The sequence below is a fragment of the Strix uralensis genome, chromosome 7, assembly GCF_047716275.1.
Source record: "Strix uralensis isolate ZFMK-TIS-50842 chromosome 7, bStrUra1, whole genome shotgun sequence".
NCBI classification, from domain to species: domain Eukaryota; kingdom Metazoa; phylum Chordata; class Aves; order Strigiformes; family Strigidae; genus Strix; species Strix uralensis.
In genome coordinates this window covers 15,134,701-15,148,332 of record NC_133978.1, presented here as the reverse complement: position 1 = coordinate 15,148,332, position 13,632 = coordinate 15,134,701, and the positions used below count along the sequence as shown (strand labels likewise).

At 41.6% G+C, this 13,632-nt stretch overlaps 1 protein-coding gene across 2 annotated transcripts in view; it reads right to left on the bottom strand.

Annotated features, from left to right (window-relative positions):
* The window catches only part of ZCCHC24 (zinc finger CCHC-type containing 24), a 122,442-nt gene that overhangs the window by 52,088 nt on the left and 56,722 nt on the right, over positions 1 to 13,632 (bottom strand). Inside the window, exon 3 of one of the 2 annotated variants that reach the window (XM_074874520.1) lies at positions 1,778 to 1,858. The exons of the other annotated variant lie outside the window; for it this stretch is intronic. Within the exon in view, the coding sequence (XP_074730621.1) occupies positions 1,778 to 1,858 (81 nt within the window). The remainder of the gene's footprint in view (positions 1 to 1,777; positions 1,859 to 13,632) is intronic. 2 annotated transcript variants of the gene reach the window in all.

Genomic DNA, 13,632 nt, shown 5'->3' with positions numbered 1-13,632 from the left:
AATATTTGAGAATGTCTTTGGCTCTAGGCATGATAGCTGAGATCTAGGTGTTTGTGGGTATCTTCTGTCACAAGCCTACTCACCCAAGCAAGCAAGTTCTTAAATACGTATTTAACTTTGAAAGCATATGAAAAATTATACTGAAATCAGGTAAGTTTTGCTGGATCATGGTTTTATGACTCCAGTAGTAAACTTAATTTGAAGGAACCTGAACTTAAACTGTTTTTTTCTTAAAGAAAAAAAAAGTGTTCTTATCTCAACCCATTTTCATTCCTCTGAGTTGTGTATGCGGGGAAAAGTTCAGTGCTTATTACTCCTCCTAACACTTAGACTATTTTAGAGCAGACAAAAGAGAAAAGAACCATTGCTGAATGAGACTCTGTTTCCATTGCTTAAGATGGCTCTCATCTTGCTGTAGAAATACGTGTGAAAGCAAAAGAGGCAGCTGCGCCAAAGAGCCCAGTAACTCAGAAATTTCCTGTCCCATTCTTTCCTATGGAGAATGTGGGGATTTGGGAGCTCTCAAGACAAACATGCATCTATATTCCCATATAAGACAACAGTACAGCTGCCAAGATTGCAAGATGCCACAGAATCTGTAATTGTTTCTGAGACAAACTGCTAGGAACGGATAATCCTGCCTTTTATTTATACATCAAAATATATTTAAAAAACTGTCACTGTTAAGGTTATCCATTAAAGTCAAATGGATGCTAGGGTAAACAAACATGAAAATGGCTAATTCCTAGACTCTATATCTGTTTCATTGAGACTAAGATTTTGTGACAGTTTTTGCTGTAGTGCTTTATAATGCTTGCTCACATGCACCAGAAACATCATGAGAAAATACTGATTGGTGAGGGTGGGTGTCATCATCTTCTTGTGATGTGCATATAGTGTTACATAAAACTGTAAGTAAACAGCTGTCCATCACTCAGGACAAAGATGTTTTCCTGCCGAGTTCACTTCAGATGCAATTAAAATCAGAGCTCTAATACTGACTGGGATGAACAGTCGTAGGAGACCTATAATGTTACTGATTTAACACAGACTTTCCCAGCAGCCGTGGAAGTTAAAGACTGAATACCTATGGCTTTGCTCTCATTTGGTTTGAGAACTGGCAGGCACTCCTTTTTTTGCCTGTACAGCACCCTGATGCCAACTGTGGGTTGTCCTTTGCTGCAGCTGCTGCTTCTCCTTGGGAGCACTGCTCCCCAGAAACAGTGCCTGTGCACAACCTGACCAATCTACCTATGAAAAAGCTGTGAAAAAATAACAGCAAGTACAGAAAGCCTGTTCAGAGTGACATTTCCTCTTTTCCTGTGGAGCACTAGGACAGTGCTCTCTGGATCCTGACTAGAGATAAAACATTTTATGCAAGATTGACCAGAAGAACTCTGAATGTTTCTGAATTGGACTAGCCAAGGAAATCTTGTTGCTTGCTTCTTTTTCTTTCTCTCCCTCCTCTCCCTGCACCTTTTTCCATTGTATGATAATGGTGGAAAGAAGGAAAATAAAGGAATAAAAATAAAAGATCAAGGAAGTCGATATGACCAGACTAAGTGACCACTTTTTCCCATTGTATTTAAAATCCATGCATTAAAAAATATTGAAAGTGTAGGTCTGCGAACATGCTTGCTGGCTGCATTGATGTAAACTGAGCTGCTTTGTTGTGACCTGCTGGTGGTATTTCTGCATGAGAATACTCCATCACTAGCAGGGACCAGTTCAGCAACCAGTTCTGATCAAAGTGTTTTAAATATCACCTTATTAATACCTTGTGCTTGTCTTCATAGTTTTGGGGGTTTTTTTCCTTTCCTTTTCTTTCCTTGGCAATAGATCTGCAGTGTTCTGATTTCTGAAAACATACATGTTTTTGTTAAAGAGTACTTAGATTCTGCACTCTCTCTTTCAGAAGTTAAAACCAGTTAGCTAGAGTTATTGTGGGAAAAAACCAATAATCTTAGGTTCCAGTCTTGCAATTGGATTCATGCAGGATGACCTGTAGTACAGTTGGAAATTTCTCTGAAGTTTAGGGAAAAACTTAATAGACACGAAGATCTGACTGTAAATTCATGACCTTGAAAACGTATGTTTTGTCACTTACTGTAAGACCAGAGCTGTAGACACGTCTTGATATTTGAAAGGGAATGTGCTAAAAGCAGTCATTTTCCTTTAATGGAAATAATTGTTTATTTGGAATTAAACATTAGCTTTTCCTCGTGTAAATACCGAGGCAAACACATGCAGTCAGAAAGACCTGATCTTACAGTACAAGGCAAAGGGGATAAAGAAATTTTCTTTATATTGGCCTGGGATCATTTGTATTAGTTGAAGTACAACAAAAAAAATCCCTTCTACCACGTCTCCAAGACCAGGCATGAATCCGAGAGAGACATCTGTGACTGAAAAATGTGCTACATTCTGGCCAAGTTGTCTCTGCAGAGTGAAATAAGGGGTAAGTGAAAGTACTGCCCTGGAAAAGCAAGTAGTAGTAAAGCTATACAGACATGAGGGAGAGGCTTCTCTTCTGCTCAGTGATACCTCCTGCCAATGTAGTCCAGTGGAAGAGAGGAGAGGAGAAGAAATGCTCAGGGATGAAAGGAAAATAAGGAGGAAAGAAGAAAATCAAGCGAGGGACTGCAGAAAACACTATGAAAACAATACCAAAAATAATGCTTCTTCAGCATTCAGGTTTTTTTCTTACATTTCGCACTTAGAATACATTGTTAACTCGCCCTGATATGTCAGCCAGCCAGTTAGCACCCTGTCCTGGAGTAAGCTAGCTGACAAAAAGGAGAAGAACAATGCATTTTAGGAATGGCTGAACTGAGCATGGTATCTCTACACAAAACTATAAGGCCACCTCCAAGAGCTCATTTAGTCTACAAGTTAAACAAATGTGACTAATATTTCTTCAGATTTATGACTGCATGAGTTGCCCAGCACAGTTGTCCTCCAATTTGGCTATATATTTCTGGCCAGTTCCTCCTGAGAGGGCTAAAATCTGCATTGGTTATTCTGCCTGTTGTAGATTAGGTCTGTAGAGACCCTGCTATATCTTTTGATTTGGGCTGTGATGAGGCCAAAAGGATGATCTGGGAAAATAAAGGCTGGTCATCCTCCCTTCGGTCCCTGGCAAAATCATGGGGCACATCCTCTTGGAGGCCACTTCTGTGTACATGAAGGAGGTCACCAGGAAGAGTCAGCATGGATTTACCAAGGATAAATCATACCTGATTGCCTTCTATGATAGAATAACTGGATTTGTAGGTGAAGGGAGAGCAGTGGGTGTCAGTAACTTGACTTGAAGCAATCTGTAGACAGATAGCAATAAAGTGTAAAGATTCAGAAGACTGTTATGAAGGCTAAAGAAACACTGGGATTGTTTAGGCACAGTAAGTGAATGAGTATGTGACAGAAGTGCAGAGTGGGTAAACTGGAAGTTCTCCTAGCTCTGTTGCAGAGGAAGATGTTCAACTGAATTAGAAAATAACACACTGAAAAGGTTTAAAGGAAATAGGCATCATATAATGCATAGTTTCAATCTTTGGCACTCACTGAGACCGAGAACCGGATAGGATTCAAAACCAGAATCAGGGATTTATAAAGAGTGAGAACAATGTGTTAGGCATGGTAAAAACTCTTCTGCAATTAATAAAAACCATTATTCTGCAGGACATGTGGCAACTACAACTCATAAAGTGTATCTTTGTCACATTGTTTTAAGATTTTACACCCACTAGAGGATTTTTAAACTTCCTGAAGTATCTGTTCAGTCATTGTTCTTTACTAAGAGTGATTTCTCTTTGGAGGCTGTTCCTGTCTAATAGTCTGAGAAAAGGTGCTGAGTATCTCCAGGCTTTCGGCAATGTTGGCAGTACTTACACAGCAGTTGTGAATCTGATGGTGGAAGATGATGACTCTAAGGAAAGGGTTGGAAGAATGAATCAAGCAACGCAGGATGCAGGACGCCATGAGAGTATAGTTGCAAGCAAAGATGGGTCTGTAGGAAGAGGACACTGACAAAGATGCTAGTGTTGGGGGAGGGACAGAAGAGGATGTAATCAGAATAATAGAGAGAGATCTGAACTTAACTAAAGTGGCACTGAGCTGCACGCATGCTGCTATTTTAGTCCATCTCCTGGAACTGCAGGGTTATTTACTGGAAATCTAGCCTGAAAATGCATTCTTTGTGCAATGCTCTAAGTAGGAAGCCACCCCAAGGGATGTGAATTACCAAATACTGTGATGGGCTGGTGTAGAATATAAACCCAAACAAATGAGGACTCTCAAAGGCTTATAGCTAAATATTTATTTCAGAGTCAATTTAAAAACAGAGTTTTTGTCCAGCAAGAGCACACAGTAATCCTGCAGGTCTAACTTGGCTCTGCTATTTGCTCATGCTGCATTTCCAGTCTGGAGAGATTTTAATGTTCAAAGATTTGGGGTCTGCAGTGGGGTCAGTCCTGTCTGCATCAGGTAACAGAAAGGGCGCTTTTCACAGTACTTAAGTGCAACACCTATTCAGCACACACTATGGAAATTAACAGTAACTATAACCCAAGTCTTATTAGAATATATACACAGAACAGACAGGATTTATGATTTACACCAGATTTACATAGATGTTTAATAATTAAAATACCATTTAATTCTTCGACCAGCCTCAAATTAAGATTCCCTGGCATTCATCCAGTAGTAATGTGGCAAACTTACCTTTCATGAATTTGAAAGAGACTCTTATCACAAATCAATCTGTTGCTGACAAACAAATTTTTAAACATTTGTATTTCTTTAGGGAAGTTTTGTAAATGTTCATTCCTCTCGCTGAATGCTTTTTCATCATGAATAACCACAAGGACGCAAATGTGATTATTTTTTGAGCATGTGGTCCTCCAGAATGAATAAATGTGTCATCATTTATCTTCATCTGTGGGCACCAGTAAAACTGTGGTTTCTCCATTATTTTTTTTAATACCTCACAGAAACTCTGTGTGTTAGATAAAATGCTATGACAACCTAACAGATGAATTAAAGTCCTTGGGTACCAAAGTAAGGAACAGTAGAGCACACTTCTATTTGTGTAATTTGTATTTACACATGCAGCATTTTTGCTATAAAAGGCTGAAGTTTTTGCGTAGCAGTTCAAGGATTAGCAGATTCAGATTTTATGAATTTAACTGTGGAAGTCTGTTATCAATTTTTTACATTAAAAAAAAAAAAAAGGAATAGAATCACAGTGAGTTCCCTGAGACTGGCTATGAGGTTTTGGTCACATGCTTAATGTGTTTAACTGGTTGCCAAGGAAAGTCAGCTATAGGTGGCACGGTTGGTAGTTTTCAACAATTTTGATTCTAAAGAAAGGCTTAAAAAAGGTGTGGCTGATAGGATAGTGCACGGAAAAGTTTTTTTGATTAGTCTTATTATAATGACCTTACACAGACCCAGAGGCTGCTTTATAGAGGTCAATGTCATGATCCCCATTTTACAGGGGAGAAACTGAGGCATGGATGGATGGAAAAGATGTACAGGGCAGGAGCAGAGCTGGGAGGAGAATCCAGGTGTCCTGGCTCTCAACTCAGATCCTGATTTCAGGCACTGTATGTTTCCTTTTAACAGACATACAAATGTCTGCCCTTACAAATTGCTTCTTATGCATATATTGTCATTACTAAAGCAACCCCAAGGCAGGACAATTTAGTGCAAAACCGATGCTTCTCTAAGTTATCTAGATTTAGGGCCTCATTTATTTGCTATTGAAGCAATCACTTTTGTCTTCCTGTTAGGACTGCTGCCATGTGGCCCCTCACATTCATACACACTGGTAATATTTATTAAATGAAACACTTATGTCAACAATCAATGCTTGGCAGTGAAGAAAACATGACAGGAGATATCTTTAGTATCAAAAGGGTTGTTACACAGCAGGATATATGCACTGCTTGAAAGTAGAAGTTTATGTCTGTTGAGCTGGGTCTTTACTGATATGCATCTAGAGAAAAGACCTAGATTATAGATAAAAGGCCAATTGGTGTATTAACATCCCAATCTACCCTAATTCTTTAAAGCTCTGCAGATTGTTGTAATACTCTCTGGAACTACAAGTTTCAGATATAAAAGCAGCAGCAACTGCAAAAACAAAAGTACCTTTTTGCTTATTAATAAGTATTAGAGCAGTACAAGAAAATGGAGATGTATTGCTTGAACACAAAGTGTAAGACACGGATGTGGCATGCCTATAAATCAAAAGAATTGCAAGCTGAAAGCAAGACAAGAGTTGTGGGAAATACTGGGACTCAAGTGTCCAGTTCTCTAAGGTTCCTTTGGAAATTTTAGCAATGTATGGGAAGTTTATTGCACGTAGAATCATGAGATTCATGAGACCCAGCATCTCTTGGAGGCTTTGTGGGGAATAAGGAGTGCTTAGATGTCTAAAAACTAAGAGCTACAGGATTTGGATCAGGATCTGGTTTTCAGTCTTGTTCTCTAGGGAAGAAAGAAAGGGCTACAAACCACCTCATTACCAACCTTAAAAATGGCTGTAGGTGGATTTTCCTCTGGAAGCTCTGCCCTGTGCCATTAACCAACATGACTTCCTGCTTAAAAATCCTTCTTTCCAAGAAGCCATGAAGCACAGACCAACTGCAGAGAGAAAAGGCTATTTTAGCTACTTTAGGGCTTGGGTTTCCACTAAGGAAGTGGACTTTTCCAGAGAAATGCTTTGTTTGAAGGGGAAAAAAACAACAACAACAAAACCCCCAACTCATTTGGAGTCTCACCCCTTGGATGTGAAACTATTCTGTTCCCATTCTGTCATGCTGAAGTTCAGTTTCTCTTTTGCAGTCCCTGACTCACCAAGTGACCAGACTGCAAGCTCTTCCACACATACTCACATACTCTTCTGCTCTGTTTGCCTCCCACTTTGTTCCACTGGGATAAAGAATTATTATTTTGCTGAGAGGGAAGAATGTCAATGATTATGTGCAAGATGAATTCAGAACCTGCTTACTGGAGGTGCACACCTTAAAGATAAACATCCTGTAATTGTAAATCCCAGAACTGCCTTTTTTTTTCTTGAGCCTGTGCTTGGAATTTGTGGAAGAAATAAATCTCTTGGTGCTCTGATCCAGACTCACTATCCAGGGATTTGCTTAGTAAGCTTTACAAATATCTAATAGCATCCTGACATTGTAAGTGAGTGCACGTGAGGAAAAACCCAAACCAAAAGATTCAGAGATGTCTTGTATGAAAAATTAGGAGGGGGGTCAGGATAAAAAAAATTGAATGCAGAAATATTGAAAGCCCAGGAACTTATAAGCATCCAGGCCCATGGTTTGGATTCTGTCCTTTTTATAACTGCAAATCCAGAGTTGGGCTGGGCTCAGACACTGAACAGTTTGCTCAGGAAGGTTCAAAGATTCTCTGGTCTGGAGCTCAGGATCCAAATTATTTCCAAGAATAACTTAATTTACATTTTTTCCCCTTGTCCTCCAAGGCCCTAACTATATTGCTCTTGGCATATAAAATGTGTGTGGACATCAAAGGGGATCTTCTATAGTAAGACAGTGTGTATCAGAACCTACACAAAAACAGAGAAGAAAAAAGTCCTTTGTATGATTTGAAATATTGATCTAAATTTTAGAGTGAATTCTCTGGATATCACAGGCTGGTGCTGCTTGCTGCTCCACACTGCAGTGAGAAGTGAACGAATATCGGGTTATGTTATCCCTATCCTTATTTACTATATTTCATGGGTTTCAAACACTATTTCTTAAAGCTAGAAATCTAGCATAAAGGATGGGACAAAATCCAGAAACAACAGTGAAGTTATTGGCCATAGGTTTCTCTCAACATACCTACACTACTTTGTTCTTTATTCTAATTTTTAGCTCAGCCAGCTGAGGTGATAGTGGTGAAGTGTAGTGAGACCACAGAATTATTTTTCTTAGCTGCTAAGATATGGTGGATATGTGTTAGGCAGAATATATATTCTTCCAGGCATGTCTCACAGGGCCTGATCATAGAAGTGTTTACGTGGAAACCACAACTCCCTGAGGAAAACAAAATTAGGGAGGAAAATTTCTGTCCACTTGCTAGAATTTGCTATAACCTTTGGCATGAGATTGTGTTCCAAAAAGAGCTGTTTTTTGGGGGGGTTCTGGTGGTGGTTCTTTGTTTTTTTTTTTTTTTTTTTTTTTTAAATGATACATTAGAAGCTGGGGGAAGCCATGCATTGAAAGTACATAGTCCTGCGCTAACCAGGTTTTCAGCTTGGCTGCAGGAGGAGAGTGTCTTCTGTTGAAAGATATATAACATATCTGTACTCATTTGGAGTGTATCAAGCTGAAAGAAGATACATAATGGGGGCATAAAAAAAAAGACTCCTGTGAAGATACATTTTAGCCAAAGATGCTTGCCACCCCACTGACATAAGTCAGAGCTGTGCAGCTGCTAAGGATGGTTTGCTTAGGTATCTTTGCACAACAGAGACCTGACAAGTTATCCATCCCAGTTAGTGTTTTTTTCATGCTGTGGAAACAAAGAAAGAAAGAGAGGAAATCTCTTTTCTTTTTTGCTTCTCTCTCTAGATGATGTGTGTGGGATGAAACAGTTCTCTCTGGAACCAGTAGGAAAGCACAGGCAGGAGCAGATGTTTCTGGGAAGTTTATGGATTTTAGAGAAGCAACAAGTTAGAGAAGTTAGAAAGGCCTGGGGCATCTAATGCCTCCCCATCTCTACCACTGAAATGGCCAACAGAAGAGGAAATAAGAGATCATGGAGTGGATCCTCCTGGAAACTATGCTAGGGCACATGGAAAATAAGGAGGTGATTGGTGACAGCCAACAGGGCTTCACTAAGGACAAATTGTGCCTGACAAATTTGGTGGCCTTCAACGACAGGGTTACAGTGCTGGTGGATAGGGAAGAGAAACTGACGCCATCCACCTGGACTTGTGCAGAGCATTTGACACTGTCCCACACAACATCCTTGCCTCTAAATTGGAGACATGGATTTGATGGATGGACCACTCAGTGGACAAGGAATCGGCTGGATGGTCGCACTCAAAGAGTTGCAGTCAACGGCTCAATGTCCGAGTGGAGAGCAGTGATGAGTGGCGTTCCTCAGGGGCCAGTGTTGGGACCAGCACTGTTTAACATCTCTGTTGGAGACATGGACAGTGGGATCGAGTGCATCCTCAGCAAGTTCACCAATGACACCAAGCTGTGTGGTGCAGTCGACACGCTGGAGGGAAGGGATGTGCCATCCAGAGGGACCTGGACAGGCTGGAGAGGTGGGGCCCTGCAAACCTCATGGAGTTCAACAAGGCCAAGTGCAAGGTCCTGCACATGGGTCAGGGCAATCCCAAGCACAAATACAGGTTCAGCACAGATTGGATTAAGAGCAGCCCTGTGGAGAAGGACTTTGAATGGATCCATTATTAGATGGAAAACTGACAATGAGCCAGCAATATGCATTTGCAGCCCAGAAAGCCTACTGACTCCTGGGCTGCATCAAAAGAAGTGTGGCCCCCTCCTCTATTCTGCTCTTGTGAGACCCCACCTGCAGTACTGCATCCAGCTCTGGGGTCCCCAGTATAAGAAGGACATAGACCTGCTTGAATGGGTCCAGAGGAGGCCCCAAAGATGATCAGGAGCAGGAACACCTTCCTTATGAGCACAGACTGGGAGAGTTGGGGTTGTTCAGCCTGGAGAAAAGGCTGAAGGGAGCCCCTGTAGCAGCCTTCCAGTACTTAAAGGGGGCTACAGGGAAGATGGGGAGGGACTCTTCATCAGGGAGTGTAGGGATAGGATGAGGGGTAGAGGTGAAAGAGGGTAGATTTCAATTAGATATAAGGAAGAAATTCTTTCCTGTGAGGGTGGTGAGACACTGGCACAGGTTGCCCAGAGAAGCTGTGGCTGCCCCCTCCCTGGCAGTGTTCAAGGCCAGGTTGGATGGGGCTTTGAGCAACCTGGGCTAGTGGAAGGTGTCCCTGCCCACAGCAGGGGGGTAGGAACTAGGCCAACCCAAACCATTCTATGATTGAGCAAAGCTGCGTACTGGTAGAACAACACTGGCATTATTGTAGTGATAGTAATTTCAAACAGTGAGCAGCAACTGGCTTGACTGCAGTTACAAGAGGGTTACACACAATGTAACAGCTGGCATTTTGGAACATGGCCTACAAAATACACTAAAATGGTGAGTCACTGCAAATTTCACCCGGACATTTTACGTGTCTATGTGCACTCATGGCTGTTTTTTTGCTGTCTTTCATTTCCCCCTCTGCTATAAAAACAGAGCCCCGTTCAATTTACCTTAGTAATAAATTTACATACTTTCACATCCAAAGTGATGGAAAAAAGCTAAAAGTCTACTACAAAAACAGAACTAAACTGAGATTTCTCTCCTGAGGGCCCAACGAACACGCTGTGAACAGTACAGCTCACCACTGCTTAGCCTGCTAATCTTCCAGGGCTCTGAAACCTGAGACTTGGTAAGCTACAGCGAGATTTAGAGCTTGTGCATTGAACATGCCTTAGCTCCGGTAGAATGACCTGCTCTCCTGAAGCTGATTTCCTCTCCTGGTTTTAATATGTTCTCAGTTCTAATCACAATTAGAGCCCCTTTTTCTTCCTGTCAGGTTCTCCCCCTTGACACACACAGATTAGTTTTACTACTTAAAGCCGGGGAATACACAGGCATATCTCTATACAGATGGGAAAGAAAAGGCCCAAGTAATAAAGCCCAAATCCAGCTTGAAAGCTCAATTTCAACCAAAACAGCCATTTAGCCTTTTATAATGAGACCCTTAAGTTAGAAAATTTAAATCAAGATGAGAGCCATTGTTCTTATTTTGTAAGAACTCATATAAATAACTTGAGTGGAGGTTCCATGCTTGCAGATAGCTTTAAAAAATTTCAAGACAGTATCCTTCCTTCAGGTCATGGCACACAAGATAAATGAGTCTAACCAAAATATTGCTAGGAGAGCAATCTTTAGAGGGAGATGGATAAACTTGCTTTCAGCGTGTAGAGCTGGGTCCTGATTCTTTATCTGGCTGCTAGAATCATTATAATGAAAAAGAGAACCCATAGAAGTTCTCATTATATGAAAGAAACATTGAAGAGTGCTGTTTCCTGGAGCTGGCTTTAAACCAGAATCTCTTGTGTGGGTGAGACTTTAAGAATTCCTTTAAACATGACTTGGATCGTGAGGCATCTGCAGAGCATTACTGCTCAGATCCCTGGATCACCACTTCTGCGTATGGATAGCTTCAATGAATATATTGGCTTTTTGAGGGTTTTCTTTTCCCCTGATTTAAAGTTGTACCATCCTCTCTTCACCAAGGGAGTGGTTTCCTCATTTGTGATGTGGTAGCTTTTGCCAGTTTTGGAAATTCCAGCTTGAAAAAAGCATCAGCGTCTACAACATGTTGTTATAATTACGTCTGAACCAAAAATCGTTTGCATTATCTAGTCAGAGGGAAGTTCCTACTCTGATCTGCAATTGAACTTTGCAACTTGACTGGCCTGCTTTTTGCATTGCTTTTTTATCCTAAGAGCTTCTAGGGGAAAACAAAAGCTATCTGACATGGGATAAATGTTGATGGAGCTAGCTACATATAAATGGTTATTAGCAATTTATTTAAATGCATTTTCAGACCTGACTCAGTCCCAGAAAAAGAAGGCATTAAGCTGCCGACACCACCACGTTCATCTGCATGTTTGCAAGCAGGCTTCCTTTCCCAGGGCAGCCGCATGAGCTATGGAAAGAATTCCCTGGCTGGCAGCAGCCTGGAAGGCGGCAGGAAAACACAGACCAGAGCCGCTCTCTGCCGCGCGGCCCATTCGGCACACAGATAAAGTTCAGTGCCGTGCGGTTTCGCAACTGGGTTCACAGTGGGGACTGCCGTTGTTTACTTTAGGGGAAGATGGAGGCGTGCAAGGGAGAAGGGAGTCACTCCACCATGTGCTGCCAACCGCTCGACACCATGCTGCAGTCCTGTTCGTAATGATTTATGCAGCTGCTGGATGGGGTCTGGTTTCAGGGGATGTGAGCTGCAGGAGCAGGTGGGACTCCTAGGTAAGGACTCCAGACCCAGGACAAAACAGAAAGAGAAATCTGTCCTCTTCCCAGGGTGGTGAGGGGTCTGACAAGGAAGTATTTTGTGAGCTTAACTTTCCCCCATAACACCAGCCCCAAGGATCCCTGCAAAGCCACCTGCCACTTCCAGAGTAATAGGAGCCTGTGTAAAAATGCAGGAGAACTAGTCCAAAGTATAAGAGCAAATGTTGTTGCGTTGCTCAACGTCTAAGGTAATTATTGCAGTCATTTTTCTGTGTGCTAGAAGTTCTTTGTTTGGGTCTGTGTACATGCACATCGTTTCAACTCATCAACTCTGACATGCAGCACTTGCCAAGCTAGGATTTTATATCACCTCCCACATTAACTGTGGCATAAAGAGGGACAGGATGCTCTTTATTTACTGCCATTCTGGGGATTCTCCTCCAAGGTTTGCTATTGATGTTTTTACAATTTAAAGTAATTTGTAACTTAAAGCCACAATACCCAGGCCAATGATAACAACAGTTCTCCTATTGAGCTCTGCGGAAGTTCACATCCTCTGCTTTGTATTCCCCCTCTCCCCTGCCTGCACTTGATGTGTTTTGCCAGTAGGCTGATATCAGATGTAATTTTCAAAGAACAGAAGCTTCGGTGATATTAATTTCAAATGCTTTTTTTACACTGAAGTGTGTGCACAGGGGAGATCATTCTGGGGCAAAAGCTTTGTGGTTGAGGACAGGGCTGGGAGATGCCTTCCAAGGAGATGCCTGGGACTAAACCTGGCTTCTCAGTTCATGCCTTACTCCTCTGAGTGCTACTTAATAGTCTGTGGCAGGGACAATGCACTGCCCCTCTCAGGCAGGGGCTATGATGAAGGTTAACGCAGATGGAAACCCCTTTGCCTCAGTTTGGTTGGAGTTAGTGGGACCCTTGAACGTATTTTGGGCTTTGTGACCCTAGGCTTATAATTAAAGATTTGTTGGTATCAAGTTAATATTATTTTAAAAAAAAGTCATTATTCATTTTCCAATTGGGCTACAGACCTTCACGTATGATATAGTACTTTAAACCTGGAGGTTTTGACTGTTTCTTTTGGAAGGTGAAATGTTATTGGAAGGAAGTCTGGGCTCAGAAGGACAAAGAGGGGAAAAAAGCTTTTAGACCATAATTTCAAAGTGACCTTATTAGCCCCTCTAAGTGAATAGCTCTCCAAGTCATGGCAGTGATAGACCATAGGACACTACTATGTCAGGCCTTCCTGGCCTCCTGCGTGCTGTATGTATTTTTCCCATAGCCTTCTTTGCACTCTGGCCAAGCAAAGATTTGTGTTTGGGAAAAGTTCTCAGGACAATTGGAGTCTCCTTTAGTCCAGCTCTGAGCTCCTCTTTGCTCTGTTAGTTTTGATGACTCAGACTCTGGAGAAAAGCTGGCATGAAGGATACTGAATGAAACTTGTGAAAGGAGCAGGGGACACTGAGCCATCTTCATCTGTGTACAAACACAAGTTGTAGCTCCTTTGTCTGCACTTATGCTGAGGACATAAAGAAAACTGTCAGCTTTATG